We start from the raw sequence: 16,214 nt of genomic DNA, 5'->3' as shown, positions 1-16,214 counted from the left end.
TTTTTTTTTTTTTAAGGTTATTTTTTTTCATTATTTCATTGCTATAATAAATAATCCTTGGTACTTTGGTTTAGGTCCTGAACCAAAGCCTAAGCTGCGTGGAGATGTCAGAACATTTCGTGTATGGCTTGACCCAAACCAGTACCAGCAGGACATGACCAGCAGTATTCAGAGTAACAGCGAAGACCCATATGAGACTTTCAACATCATCATGAGACGCAAACCTAAGGAAAACAATTTCAAGGTTTGGATTGCTTTAGCTTCAGACCTTGAGTTCTGCTTCTGTCAACATCGCCCTGAGTGATGTATCACTGTCTTTAGTGTTCTAGCTCTGAGATTGGGGCCAGGGTGACTCTGAGGTTGCCACACAATGAGTCCTTTTCAGTGGTCCCTCTAACTCTCGTCCAAGGCTTTTCTTGTAGCAGTAAACTCGCAGTGTTTCAAAATGTTGTGATGCTTTCTGTGAACTATTTTGACTGGGGTACACAGTCAGTGTAACATGTTCTTAGAAAGTTAACAAAATGCAAACCTCAAGTTTTGATTTCAAGACCTGTTACACAGATTTCACATCATGGAATTCAGGTCATGATAAAATCAAACATGCGAGTACTGAGACCTTTATTACTGGTTTTATGTAGCGTGGCGTCATTAGATTGTTAACCGGCATGAAGAAAACACCCCCACCATCTCTTTCTTTAAAAGCTTTTCATTAGAGCATTTCAGATCTGCTAATTCTAATTCTGCACATCAGTTTCTGTCTTTCACAGCCACAGCAATTACAGATGTTTTTGCTTTTTTTCTGAATTTGAAAAGCGCAGCAGCTAACAGATATTCAGGCAACATCTCCATCTTTGAAGCATGACAGACCTAAAAGTAAACACGCTTCCCCGTTTGATGCACAAAGTATTAGACAGTTTGCAGCTCATTAAAATATAATTGACAGACTTATAAATTATCTGCTGTCCCATCAGTCTGCCACAAAGCTATTCTTACCCAGCCAAACTGTTTTTGTGTCTGTTTTGTGCTCAGTGTCATCTGTAACATGTTTCTCTCTCTCTGTTTCAGGCTGTGCTAGAGACCATCAGACATCTGATGAACACAGAATGTGTCGTCCCAGACTGGCTTCATGACATCATCTTAGGTTATGGTGACCCGGGCAGCGCACATTATTCAAAAATGCCCAATCAGATCTCGACGTTGGACTTCAACGACACCTTTTTGTCATTGGACCACTTGCGTTCATGTTTCCCTGGTAACACCATAAAGGTCGCTGAGGAGAACCCTGAACTTCAGGTTCCCCCATTCAGGTGAATTTTAAAAGAAAAATGTTTTGTTTGATCAATCTTAATCAGAATCTGTTTGCGTAACCATATTTATATAATTGTTTATATATTGTTAAATATGTCATAATACATGATATTTATCCTTCTTATTCTCTCTTTTGCTGTACCAGAATCACATTTCCCACCTCAAACACAGCAGACAAAGGAAAGAAAAGAAAGGCTGATGAAGAAGTGGAAAACAAAGAGGAAGACAAGACCTTGATTGTCGAACCCTATGTTACCCCCAATCGTGGGCCATATCCCTACAATCAGCCCAAACGGTGAGAGATCAATACTCGAACCTTTCCATTTATCATTTAATAAGATTTACTGTCAAGTAATTGTACAGTGCACTGATTTGTTTCTGTAATGCAATTACACCTTCTACTCACATTGTATAGTACACTAATATATTCTTGAGTTCCACACCTATTTTTTTTATAATCTTATGCATATTAAGTCCTTAACCTGTTATTCAAAGACTTCATGTCAATATAAGAAGTGTGGAGGTGCAAATCTCTAAGCTATGCGCATCGTAGGTACCCTACACTGAGCTACTAATCTATTCTGATTTCTTTGTCTATGATCGTTTCCATGGTATCTGATGTGTTTAGGATGTAATATTGTGGTGCTGTTTTGGTTGGTGTTATGCATGAAATGAATGGGGAATAGAAGGGGCTGTAATATTCCTGTACTAATTACAACAACCCAAAATAATTGTACTACATGAAAAGTTGAGATTCATCCTGTGCTTCCTGAGCATTTTCAGTTTGCACTTTGATATTCAAATCTTGATAGCAACAGCATGTCTGTGGGGAGGCCCTGACTTAGCAATCTTTCAGTGTGGTCTCCAAATGCATCTCAACAGTTGCAGCACAAAGCATCTCTTAGAAAAACAAATGAAGTCATTTGAATACAAATAGGTTTATGCTTCCAAGGGTATTCAGTATCAGATTACTTGATTCATAAATTTCAAGCATGTACGTGTCTTACAGGAACACAATTCCATTCACTTCTACTCAAATTGAAGCCATTCGAGCCGGGATGCAGCCAGGTCTAACAATGGTAAGAATCCAGTGTTTGATTTTAGTTTCAAGATTGTGTGGAAGCTATCTATTTAAAATGATATTTTCTTATTATGTATTTGACAAAAAAAAAACAACTAACTCATCCCTGTCTTGTATACTTATGGAAAACATCAAATTTCACTAAAATTCTCTGTGTACTTTTGAGGAGTACACATTGACTATACCAGCGAAATAGTCAAAATAGGATTAAAGCCACCAGTTGACATGCACAACCACAAAAATTTCACCCCAACCTGCTATTTTTATGTTAAAAGTTGTTTAACACACTGTTGTGACAAGAGTGCTGTTCTGTTGTGGTGACTGGAAACTGGCAGTGGGATCAGAGTTATTTATTGCACAGCTAGCTGAGGTAAATATGGCAAGAAGGCTATCACCAGAGCCATAAAACAACTCTGTATGCATGCCTTCATCTGCCACTCACTTCACCCCTTCTAACCTTCCTTCTTGGCATATGTCACAGTCATTAGCAGCCATAACAAGCACACACTACCTCCTGGTCTGCCTAGCTTTCATGTAGAGAAACGAAGGAGCTGATTACGCACTGATTTATGCATGAATGTGTAATTGTGCTTACTAATTTTAGCAGAGATTACTCACCTGAGAGACCCACACTAAGACCAACCTGTTTCATGAATATTAATTTAGTAAATTTAATGTGCTGTTCCCCCCCAGGTAAGTAAATTTGGAGCTTATTATCATGATAACTTGTAAACCAGGAGAGGCTTGAAAATATTTATTCCTTCTCTGTTCCTCCTACGACTTTCTTCTTTGTTTCGCTAGCTATGTTCCCTACCTTTATGTGGATACCACTGGCTTAGGTCTACCTTTGTAATCTACAGAAACGTTGCCTTTGCAACCTAACTTCCAATTTCTTATTTTTTTTATGTCCTACAGTTAAAATGCTTAATTTCTTCTGACATAATCCCATTTTTACTTCGCTCCTCCAGGTTGTGGGACCACCGGGTACTGGAAAGACCGATGTTGCCGTTCAGATCATCTCAAACCTGTATCACAACTTCCCTGAGCAGAGGACCCTCATAGTCACACATTCAAATCAGGTCAACACTCCCCTCCATATACGCACACAGCATCTCCACGTGCAAGTCTGATCTCTGAAAAGTTTCTATAACACATCGATCAACTAAATGTAAAGTTGTCAAGAGAATTTAAAGCTTGTTCTCAGAACTGCCCATTAATCAGGCAAGAGTCATATTCTAACCATGGAGGAGAAATTAAAAGCTAAGCTCCCTTGTGCCTTGGTCTTTTCCCCTCAGTATTTAATCATAAAGTAATCTTTAGCTGCTTTAAACTAAGGGGAAGCATGACAGAAGGAACCTTAAACACCAGAAGTATAGTTTGATGATAATTATTTCCCTGTATAAGACTCTGCACACCCTCCCAAATTATTTTACTGACTTAAGTATATTACATACAAATGAAGGAGATTTTTTTTCATTCCACATCAGGCTTTGAACCAACTCTTTGAAAAGATCATGGCCCTAGACATCGACGAGCGCCACCTTCTGCGTCTGGGCCATGGAGAGGAAGAGCTGGAGACTGAGAAGGATTTCAGCAGGTGAGCAAAGAAGATAACAGGTGGAAGATGACACACACAAATGGGTACAGCTAACCAAACAGTACTGCATATGTGAAAACTGAATATTTCTTGAATGCACCATCACTTGTGGGAAATCATGTCTCAGAGTTACAGTGTATCTAAATTGCAGAGGCAACTCACATCCATTAATGCCATCTCCCACATACACCGTAGGTCTGAGTCAATACACTGACAGGGCTGCTACACTCTCATATGTCAGGCTTTGGACCTGGTTTATTTTCACTAGGCATTGTTGGACTCTCAGTCCTTTCCACCAGCCTAAGGGATCTGTCTCAGCAGACATGCACTTAGAAGCAGTACATGCCCAAGTAACCCATTCATAGGTATTCTGGACCACAACAGTTGATTGGTTGGTTCTGCCCCAGTTTTTAAAATAAATTTTAATAAGATAGCAGCAGGCCATGTAGAGAGAATTATATGGATTACCACTGTTTGGAGCATTTGCATGTTTCCCTTAATTTTACAGGATATTTATGCTGTGATAAAAAGCACCTGGTGATGACATGTTGTGAGCTGGCACTATAGAAGTCAAGTAAATAACTTAATACATAGTAAGAAGTGTTTAAATAAATAATTAAGATCATTGGTGATAAGTCAGATGGAAAAGTAGCAGTAGTAATGTCCTTAATCTACTTCAAGAATAGAAAGATCTGTTTAATTAGGAATTATCAACAGTGTAATAAATTCATAAATTCATAAAACTTAGGAACGTTTATTTTGTTTAGATCAGGAAGAAACCATTTTTAAATCAGTGGTGATTTGACATTATCTGAGTATAATAAAATACATGCACCACCCAGGCTTAACACTAGCTGTAAATGCAAAAATGGAGGCAGGACACAGAACACACCATAGATAAGACTCACTGGTCCTCATAAGGAAGTCCCAGTGTTTCCCAACTCTCTTATATATGCTTTTTCCTAGTATGTCTAATGCCTTTAAGGATAGTGACTCAGTACTATTAAGACGTAGTAAGATAGCATGAAAAAGTAGGTGGGGGTCACTGTACTCATGGCACACTTCAGAAAACCAGAGTATCACAAAATACTCAAAACATGTACAGTTTTATATAATCACTAATGTATTTAACACTTTAATAAATGTACCAGCCGGAAACTTTTTTTTCACCACAGGCAGCGCTCTCCTGCCACCTCCTGAATATAAATAGCTCAGTGTCACTGAATTTTAATACATTTTTTATGCTGTTACTATTTAAAGTGTTCTTATACCCTACAATGTTAATTACCATCTCATCCATCCATGGCACTGAGCAAATTGCACCCTATAGCTCTCAGCTTTCCTTAAGGAGCGAGGGAGGAGTTACATTGCCTCTCATTTGCTGTACCCTTTGTATGACTGCTGTCTACTGGGAGTGCATGGTTGTAGTATGAATGATGATTTATGGAAACTGGGCATCCGCATATGAAGGCAGTCTCATGCGTTCTTAAATTATGCAGCAACACAGACATAAAAGAAAGAGCTCTAGCTAGCAGCAGTCGACATGTTCCCGCTTGCCCAGTTGCCTCACAACAACATGCCGACTCCACACTTCTTCCACCCCACTGACACCAGAATGAGGAGAGAGCCAGAGAGTTTTAATTAACACTGTACATGAGATAAAAAATAGACGGCAGTGCTTTTCTGAGTGCTTAACAAAGGGGGAAGCTACAGCCTTAATTAACAATGCCTCCATGCATTTCATGAAAAATTTTGTGCCATTTTAATGAGTTTTGAAAGGGGGATCTTGGTGATGGCTTAAGGAAGCCCTTGTTTAGTTTTGGATGGTCTACATTTGCATCCCAGGTTGTCAAGATCATTTTATGATTCCAATTTAGGGCAGAAAATGAAACACACCATTCTCATTCAGATGTTTTACATTTATCAGAGTTTACGAAAACACTAAGACAGACTTGTAGATTAATGTACACTGCACATGCACTATACCTTTGTATCTATTTTAGGCTTTTGGTGAGTGTATTACAGGTGTGTCATCCTAAGAGGCAACGTCACTTCTCACTTTTATTTAATTTTACTCAGGCAGAGCAGTGTGATCGTCTTTGAGTCATCTGCTGACCGAGAATCTTTGGAGAGGGTCTAAAAATAGTGTTCACCTCTAGTGTTACCCGGTAACCCCTCCTTCTTCCTGTCTGTTGTCTCACTGCCATCTGATGACATTTTTCAGCAGTATTGTTTAGCTGCATAATGAGATGTATGTTAGAACGTAGAAAAGGAAGTATATCCCCAGGTGACCATAACCAGACAGCCAATATTCTGCACAGTCAAGTCAGTAATCACAAGACCCTGTCTCACATGTTTGCCATAAGTTGCAGTCTGAGGTTTTCTTATTGCTCAATTGTACGTTTAAATACGTGCTGCTATGAGTCATGCATGCAGGTCACGAGACATGCTGGTTTAGGTCATGACCATTGTTGGATTTATGTAGAAAGCAATTTGTTACAAATTACTTTTCTGTTTCTCCTGGAGATTGGAGGGTATGGATTTTTAAATGCCTGTTAAAAATACACCCTCAAACCTTACACATACATAAAACCCAATCAGGATGATATAAATAAGATTTATTATTTAAGTTTTACTACAAAACCAGCAGTTAAGTTGAAAGCCAGCGCTAACAGAAAAATATGGACGAGCAAACAGACGTTCCTCTGCTATGTACAACAGTTTTACTCATCTCTAATTCTGTTATGTGGTACAAATTAATTTTCGGCCATTGAACGTTAGTGTAACTAATCAAACATACCCTAGTTATTATGCCTTGTTTTTTTTCTGGGTGTATATAGGAAGTGTGATTTCGATTCAATATCACTCTTGTGTCATGTTGTGATAGCTTGTTATAGCTGGCTCATTGTTCCAACTGCCTTCTTATTTTTACAGGGGTTAACCATTTAGATTGTTGACTAACACTCCTGTGCTCTCCTCAGATATGGAAGGGTAAACTACGTCCTGGCCAGAAGACTGGAGCTTCTCCGAGAGGTGGGAAGGTTACAGGAGAGCTTGGATGTCCCAGGAGATGTTTCTTATACCTGTGAGACTGCTGGACATTTCTACCTCTACCAGGTAAGACTGTGAATAGCTGCAATCTAAATTAGCAAGTATAGGCAATTGTCCACTGCAGACATCTGTGTTTATCCTCCAGTGTCAGAAACACCTGTAGGAACTCAGGGTAGGGGGGGAAAAAGATCTGATACTTTTCACTGCCCCAAAAAATTGGTATCTGGCCTTGATGTTGATAAACTTGCAACAAATGGTAATTTTTAAAAGACAGTAATCAGTGAGAAACGGGATGGAAAACTCAAAACATCAGCATCAACATTCTAAAAAACTACTGTGCAGATAGAAAGCATTTCAGTTTTCTCAATTGCTTTATTGTTTTGATATCACACACACACACACAGTTATGGATATGACTTGTGTTGTTTTGGTGCACTCAGAAGTTGAAGTCAAGGGCAAAGCTGTCACAGGATTATTATATAACCTCATGACCACACAGCATTTGAAACAGAAGGGCCTGGTTTTTGAGGTGTTGCTGTAAATGTTGCCGTGCCATGTCTGTTCTTGCAGAGAAAAGGCAGTACATGTGTTTCTGTGATATAGAAAAAAAATTCACGTGTAATGTTGGATGTACTTCTAACTCTGATCTTTTATTCATTTTGTGTGTGACTTAAGTAAGGGGAAAAACCATTTTCAGATCCATCCTTCTATTAAGCATTAAGCACCATTTGTGTAGAGATTTTGAAATTGATTTTCAGATGGAGTTAAGGAGATATTTTGCAGAAATAATTAGAATGGATTTCTGTAACGACCATCCTCCTCCTCAGACAGTTGATGAATGAAATGCAGACATTATTGAAGTTTCCATTCTCCTGGCAATCTGCTCTTTCTGTCAAGAATATAAATATTTAGAAACGCTCTTAATGCTTTCTGTTTATTCCCGTCACCTCATCATTACAGTCCCCTCAGGCTGCAGGAGAATTTCCACTGCTAGCAATTACCTACTACAATTTCCCCAGTTTCAATAGAACAATTCCAAAAATAAACATTTTTGACACAGAAGTCCAAGGTTTCACCTTCACTCAGGGCTAAATTAATGTTGTGTAAAAATATTCTTGTTTACCCCTCTAATTAAAGACTGTAATTGAATCTCAGTTGTTCAGGTAAAATCTATTGTGTAGGCATCCAGAACCAAAATGATCAAAATTACGGTGTTACTGTTCAGACATTTTCAGACCCAACTGTATAGTTCTTTGTCTTTTGAAGATGTTGTCAGGAGGTTGTTGGTGTAGTGATAACTTGACCGTGAGCATACTTCCTTGATTATTCGTGTGAATGTGAGTGATTGTTGATAACAGTGACTTTGTACATATCATTAAGGTTTCCATGGTAGTCCTAATAATCTGTGCAGACAGATACTCAACATGCAATTAAGCTCAGTCCTCTAGCAGACTCATTAATGCTATCCTTAATGTTGTTTTTTTAAAGGGGTATTTATAGAAATAAGCTACCCTGCTGTTTGGGTTTGGTTATTAGATACTCAGCAGGAGCACCTCAGCAAGAGTGAGCCTATTGCTTCTCATTTGTTCATTTTTGCTTGTTTATCTATTTTTGTCTGAATTTAAGCTTAGCAGAGCCATTTAAGATTGGCAGTCCTCCTCCTTCTGCTGTCCAAAAACAAATGTTGTATGAGAACATACAAACATCGCTCATGTGAGAAAATACCCCTGGTCATTTTCTGAATGCCGTGGCTAAGTAAGGCTACTTTTTGAAACCCTTAATTAGTAATCTCCCAAATAAAATGCTGCAGACCCTTAAGAGTTTATTGGTGTGAACAGGTGTGATTTTCCTCTCAGCATAATCTCAGGACCACCTGTCATGCATAACAGCCCACTTTAAAGCAATTACAGCTTGCTAGAAAAGATTGACTCTATTGAAGGTGACAAACACTTGCAACTCAAACCCGAATAAGACATAGATGTCTGATTCTCGGGTGTATACTAAATATCGCTACTGGGACTCTTTGAGAGGGTGTTCTGTGACTGTTGTCTCTCCCCATAACAGGTGATATCCCGCTGGGAAGAGTACATGAGCAAAGTAAAACCAAAACAGGGCAAGAACGTGGAGGTGGAGGCTGTTGCTGCACACTTTCCTTTCCACAAGTACTTTTCCAATGCACCCCAGCCTGTGTTCAAAGGTCGGTCATACGAGGAGGACATGGACATCGCAGAGGGCTGCTATCGCCACATCAAGAAAATATTTACCCAGCTGGAGGTAAGAAGATCACAGGGCCAGCAACTCCAAGTGGCATGTAAACTGGTTACTTGAGTAAAAAAAAAAAAAGCCAAGGTAATTTTATTCATAGATAGTTTGTCATTAAATCTAAAACTAATGTTTAAATACAAATTAAAATTAGCAATAAATATATACCCCTTTTCACTCAAACCCACATATAAGCTTTACCTGCTGTATTTGATTATTTTCATACCAGCTGTCTTTCCAGGTATTGCACATTCTCTCTTGCACAAGTAACTACCTACCTGGCCCCCACATTAACAGACTGTTGTCAGCTAATAGTGACTATCCACAATCCTGGATGTGTTTATTCTGAGTTTAAAATTCCGCCTTGCATGTTATGCCTATAGATATGCTCATGGCTCTGTGTTTTTCTCTGTCACTCTTTTTCACACCCCTTCACGCTCTCAAACACAGCTGAAAGTCTGTTATTATTCCTTCTGAGCCCATCAAAGTGTTTCTGTAGGGATAACAAAAACATTTCAGATTTATGGGAACACCAAGGTGGTCTCCGAAAAGCAATAAAAAAGTTATTGGCTAGAGGTAATATCCCAACATGTGTTGTGACCTTGATTTATCTGGCTGGCCTCTGTATCACTGCATCACAGCACCTCCTCCCTCCTCCCTGAGCCTCACCCATGCTGCAGTGTAATCTGTACACCCATTAAGAAGTATTGCTCTGTGTGGTGCAGGGTAGCAGAAGCAACATTGTGCTGAATATGCTTATCTGTCTACCTTTTCAAATGTAAAAGCAGTTTTGAATAAGCTGTCAAAGGAATATCCTAAGAATGTATTGCTAGGCAAACAGAGAGAGAGAGGGAGACAGTGTGCCTCCTGCGTTCATGTATAGACATCTGCTGTTTACTCCTCTGCAATTCCACCGTTTCATTCCACTTTTTAACTTATTTTTGGTTCCCTTTTCCTAGTTTTTTTCAACTTCTATGAATTCTAACAATCTTAATATCACTCCTCAACTCATTTGGTACCATGGGGTTTAAAAATAGACTTCATCAGTATTCCATGTTTTGATTAGTTTAATATTAATGCTAAAATAGTAACACATTAAATATTTATACCATGGTGCTGTCCGAGTCTCCTCTCCTCCATCCCTACCCTCCAGAACTAGCCTTGCCTGTTTACCATTACTCCTCTTCTGTGCATCCCCCCCCACAGCTTTCTGTAGTGTCATCATATCACCACCCTGAAATGAACTGATTTGTTTTTTGGGTTACAAAATCCCCCAAATTTTCCTTTACAGTGTAACCCATGTAAGAAAATCTCTGCTAAAGTGCTCCTCAAGCCACAGCTACTGAAAAACAAAATACACCCCACATACTTCACAGGAGAGCCCTGCGGCTGGCTAGTCTCTATCACTGCATCATGGAAAAAGAGGACACTCACTTCTAATGAGAGAAGAAAGCAGAGGGATTATGTTAATTATACATTTCATTAAAAAGTGGAGTACTGTAAGTTTCCAGTCATTTAGATGTCCATCATGACTTTGTTGAAGTTTAGAATTGTGGTTCATCTTCCGGGTGTCACTTTGAATTAGGCACTTCGGCAAAGAAAAGTAGAGTCAGTTGGAGAAATTCAAACATTTGGACGAAAGATAAGCCACTCAGTGTATCGTGATGTGTGCTGACTGGATTTCTGAATATTGAAATGTGCTTTTTTGAAATTTAAGATTCTATTATGTTACAAGAGATTTTTATATTAGCCATCATCTGTCATACTAATTGTTCATTAAAGTCATCCCCCACACTAGTATGAAAAAAACCTTTAAAAATGACTCAATACAGAATAAATGTCAGCAATTTTAATTCTTTGTGATAATATTTTACTTTTTTGTTCCCTATCAATCTGGTTTATAACATAGCTCTGTGACGTCATTCCTGAGTATCACTTTTCTTCTATCCGAAAAGGAATTCAGGGCCTTCGAGCTGCTAAGAAGTGGACTGGATCGCTCCAAATATCTGCTAGTGAAAGAAGCCAAAATCATTGCCATGACCTGCACACACGCTGCACTCAAACGTCACGACCTAGTGGAGCTGGGATTTAAGGTAGACTTTTGTCAGTTTAAAAATACATTCCCAATAATCTGGTTGTATTTTGTCTGGATGCAGTTAGTTTATTTATTGAAGTTACATCAAGCTGTTCCTTTCTTTATTAGTATGACAACATCCTGATGGAAGAAGCTGCACAGATTCTGGAAATTGAGACTTTCATCCCTCTATTACTACAGGTAACCGAAATGCTAACTTGTTTTGACTGTTAATCTTGACTGAAAAATTATTCTCACAAAACCTGCCAGGATTTGTCATTGTGACTGGTTTGTGTAGTTTAATCTTTACATCAGTAGCCTTTTCAAATTGACTTTCCCCATTAAGGTTTTCCTAATGGGCTCCATAAAAATGGTGTTGGTCTCTGGTAGCTATGACTAACATTCTGTGTTGTAATTTCTGTTTACGGAAAAGATCATTAGGCACACCAGCCTATCCAGCAACCTTGCCAGAACTCCTCATTATCTCTCCTCACCACTGTGCCAGTCAGAGGCTTTGGCCAGGATCATTGTCCTCCACTTCCCTTTTACTACCAGCTTTTCAACACACAACCAGTGATCACACTTTAAAACAATCTTAGACAATGGGTGGGATATTAGATCTTTGTGAGGTCCAGCTCCAAATAACATCACTGCATTTTACAGTATGACACATTATATGTTTGTTAGAGTAAGCATGCCAGATGATGATTTGGAAATTAAAATGTAAACCTAAATTAACTGTTTCACCTTCACTGATCACTGTATATTGTCACAGTATCTCTATTATTATTATTATTATTATTATTATTATTATTTTTTACTGCTTGATCATCTTATGTTCCTCTATCTGCAGAACCCAGAGGATGGCTACAGCAGGCTAAAGCGCTGGATCATGATTGGCGACCACCACCAGTTGCCCCCAGTCATCAAGAACATGGCTTTCCAGAAGTACTCCAACATGGAGCAGTCTCTCTTCACCCGATTTGTGCGCCTAGGTGTGCCCACAATAGACTTGGATGCACAGGGCCGTGCACGTGCAAGGTGGGTCACCAAGCAAAATACAATCTCACTACCCACAGGGGCTCACAATGATTAAAAAAAACGTAATGTTTAAATGTAATTCGGAAACAGTTCTTTAAACATAATTGAATAGTAATTTAATAGTAATTATTCTTTCTATATACCTTTATGCTTTACAGTGCTTTATTTTATGGATGCAAGTCAGTGGTCTTAACCTTGATTCAAAAAACTCAAACTTATTAACTTATTGCTTCAGAATGTTCAAGTTTGCATTAAACCTGAGCAGCTAAATCTAGGTAAGGCAGTCTAAGCAATGACCATGAGACCTCTTACTGTTGTTGCTAAAAAAAACCTTTCAGACTGGCCACAGCGACGGCGAAATGTCCAAATCATTAGCAAACAGTTAAAGATAAATCAGTTCATTTTAGTATATTTAGTTATTGAGCCTTTGTCAAAAGAAATGTTTTTGCTTGGTAATGGAGAAAACATTTGTGTAGTAATGCCGGGCAAGCAGGATGGTCAGGCAGACTCTGTTTAAACAGCCAGAGTTGGGAAATGATACCTTTACTGGATTTACTGAGAAGAGCCCATCTGTTCTCTGACTGCAGGCTGCAGAGCATAGCAACATAATCAGAATAACACCTGTTATCATGGTAACATGCACAAAAATGACAACACCAATGAAGAAAGATCAAATGCCTGAAATCTGGCGTTTTGTGCATCAGTTGTCTTGTATGAAGCAAGAAGAAAAAAAATCTGCTTGTTCTCTTTTGACATGAGAAAAAAAGTCCAGTCCAGATATTTGGGATGTTAGTTCACAAGACATAGCTCAGCCCAAGATGTGCTGCATTGTTTAAATAACTGAGCGAGGTTATTTCTAACCCCCAGAAATTGAATTAGAATGGAGAAATTGCAATATTTTTCTTTATTTACTGTAAAATTGATCTTGCATTTCAGTTTTAGTTGCATTAAACACAATAAATATATCTGCCTTGCCTTAAGCTGTGGGAACCCTGATTGTGCTGATTGATTAAAATTTCCAGTGGTCCTGTCAGGGAAACTGTATTACAGTAACACAGATGTGACCTAATGCGTGTTTGTGTTGCTATCTCACAGCCTGTGCAATTTGTACAACTGGCGCTACAAACACCTGGGAAACCTGCCTCACGTTCAGCAACTTCCCGAGTTTCAGGTGCCCAACCCTGGCCTGACGTTTGATTTCCAGCTAATTAACGTGGAAGACTTCAATGGAGTGGGAGAATCTGAGCCCAACCCTTACTTTTATCAGGTTAGTAGATCACACGAATGAACCCACTTGATGTAATCCTTGCACATCCTTGTATGCCATTTGTCCAACATATTGCCAATATCTTAATACTAATTTTAAAAATGTAAAAACAACAAAGTATGAGCTACTTCAATTGAAATAACTGAATACTCCAAACAGAACACCATTATTATTTTGTGTATATATGTAGCACAAGTACAGAAATTGTTTGAATAGCTGAAATGGTTCATGTTACACAAGCTGTGGAACTACACTCCTTTACAAATAAACACATTCACACTTCCAGCAGGAAACAGAAGCATATTCTCTCTAGCCCCCATTTCCTCTAAATTGGTTGTTGTACAGCAGTTCATTCATTTTTAAATTTCACTGGTTCAGCTACCAGTCCATATAATATATTCATCACTCTGCTTAGTGTGCAGCTAACATTGGCTGCCCAGCACAGACCAGGCGGTTTGTCCTTCACACCGGAAGACAGACTGTGTTTCATCCTGACATTGCTGAGGCACAAAGACTGTGTCTGGGCACAGGGCAGGGTTGATAGGGGTGTTTACTTTTGCAGTGCACCAGCCCAAGAAGTAAAAAAACAAAAAATAAATTACATTTCTCCAAGAAGAGAAATAAAAATAGTATAGCTTATAGAAATGTAAGATACCGACAGCACTGGATTTCAGATAAGGTATCGTGTGTAATGATTGAAATATCAAATTGAAGCTTTCAATTTAGAACCTGCATACCCATTAAGTGGATCATATTGCTTCATGAATCTTGCAACTACATTCACGCTGTGCACACTCAAGTCCCTAAAGCTTCTTATTGTTCTTAATTCAGCACCATGTGTGCTTGTCGCAGTACCAGGTCACATGAACCTCAACTCTATTTGCCAGTTGCCATTTTGAGTCTCCTCAAGGGAATCTCCTCAATATCACTCGTTATGCTTGACAAGCACACACACAGATGCACTTTCCTGGAAACCAAAGGGGATAAATTTGACACTAGAGGAGCAATTGTATCCAGTGTACACTGAATACATGTCGCAGCTGAACAAACATTGCCACAACCACTGCTTTGTGGTTGCACGTGAACTGTGCAGAACCCATACACAAATACTGTGTGCACAAAATATAGTGCAAAGGGTCTTTTTCCCGTGCTTTGCCTCATTTGCTAAAGCTCTTTCCCTGTTGAGTCTCAGCCAACTGATAGTACCTCATTGTTGTCAAATGGCTCATGAAGAGTAAGATACCTATCTAAATCCACATCTTCTGTTTGGAAATTGCCTCCCTCAGCCACTAGGCTTGTTAGTTATAGAAATTTCTGCTCTACAAGCTACATTTTAAATTGCATAAGAGCAACCTGCATGGTGGAGTTTACTTACAGGTAGCCTGAATTTATGCCTCTCGATATCAATAATGTTCTTGTATCTACTCTAAAGTGTATCTGTATGTAACCCTCTCTCCTCGGTGCATGTTTGATCATTCTATCCTATCTAGTCCTTTTGCAGTCACGAACCACTGGCTCAAATTTCAATGGCTTAGGTCTGACCTTGTAATAGTTGCCAGCTTCTTTTGGGGTTTAGGCTTTAGATCTGATGTATGTTAGACATGCAAATGAAAGACAGAAATCTGGAAGCGTCACAGATTTTTACTTGAATGTCTATTTAATTGTGTGTGTGTGTGTATGAGATATGCATTTTTGGCTTTTGCTACATGATTGTGGTTTTGTAGATGATCTGTAAATGCAGAGGGTTAGAAGTAACTTTGCTGGAGAAGTAAGTTGCGATTTTTAAATATCTGTGCCATTTGTAGGCAGGTAATAAGGGACTAAGAACAAAGGATGTCATTGTTTTTGATGTGCTGACTCTAGTGCAGCTAGCTCAGGAACTGTTGATGAAGCTGCATACATTATTATCAAAGATGCAAGGCAGCAGTCCACATTTAATTGAAACTGAATGAATAATACATGGCGCTGCCTTTATTTCTTTTCTTTTTTGGGTTTTATTTGAAGGACAGAATGTAGCCTTGGAACCAGGGTGCACGAGCTTGGGAATTTGTTGATTGTTAATTTGGTGAATAACGTTTTACATGTATTCACATTGGGAGAAAAACTTCTAGGTCCTTTGTAATTGGAAATGAAAGAGAAATCATTATAATCATTATATCAGATAGGTGTAGGTAGTAACAATGTAGCCATTGTCAGTGTGGTTATTTGAATGTGTGTTTCTATCTATGAAGCATAGAGAGCTCCTGTGTTGTGCATAGTGACAAAAAAGAGAAAAAACACATGTTGGTGAGCATTTTAAATGTACGTTAGGTAACCTTTTTCAGCGGTTAAATGCTTTTCATTGCCAGTTTCTGAGTGATTGCAACATAAAAAGAGACTGTCCCTGACTCTCTTAGTTGCCTCAGATTGACTGGGGACTAATGTCTGTGTAAACATTGGAGTTGTGATTTTCCGTGAAAATTCCAGAAATCTGATGTTTACACTTGCTTCCGATCACTTCAGTGCCTCTCGTCTGCTCACAGCGTAAACGGAG

General features: G+C 38.8%; 1 protein-coding gene across 3 annotated transcripts in view; it reads left to right on the top strand.

The window, feature by feature from the left end:
- The window catches only part of aqr (aquarius intron-binding spliceosomal factor), a 62,653-nt gene that overhangs the window by 35,161 nt on the left and 11,278 nt on the right, over positions 1 to 16,214 (top strand). For all 3 annotated transcript variants that reach the window (XM_040042559.1, XM_040042560.1, XM_040042558.1), the window contains exons 20-31: positions 75 to 244; positions 1,066 to 1,307; positions 1,454 to 1,603; positions 2,318 to 2,387; positions 3,358 to 3,468; positions 3,877 to 3,986; positions 6,968 to 7,103; positions 9,102 to 9,311; positions 11,255 to 11,392; positions 11,503 to 11,574; positions 12,227 to 12,414; positions 13,510 to 13,681. In XM_040042559.1, the coding sequence (XP_039898493.1) occupies positions 75 to 244; positions 1,066 to 1,307; positions 1,454 to 1,603; positions 2,318 to 2,387; positions 3,358 to 3,468; positions 3,877 to 3,986; positions 6,968 to 7,103; positions 9,102 to 9,311; positions 11,255 to 11,392; positions 11,503 to 11,574; positions 12,227 to 12,414; positions 13,510 to 13,681 (1,769 nt within the window). The remainder of the gene's footprint in view (positions 1 to 74; positions 245 to 1,065; positions 1,308 to 1,453; positions 1,604 to 2,317; positions 2,388 to 3,357; positions 3,469 to 3,876; positions 3,987 to 6,967; positions 7,104 to 9,101; positions 9,312 to 11,254; positions 11,393 to 11,502; positions 11,575 to 12,226; positions 12,415 to 13,509; positions 13,682 to 16,214) is intronic.

The sequence above is a fragment of the Simochromis diagramma genome, unplaced genomic scaffold (genome assembly GCF_900408965.1).
Source record: "Simochromis diagramma unplaced genomic scaffold, fSimDia1.1 OVJJ01000304.1, whole genome shotgun sequence".
NCBI lineage: Eukaryota > Metazoa > Chordata > Actinopteri > Cichliformes > Cichlidae > Simochromis > Simochromis diagramma.
This window is presented reverse-complemented; position numbering and strand designations above follow the sequence as displayed.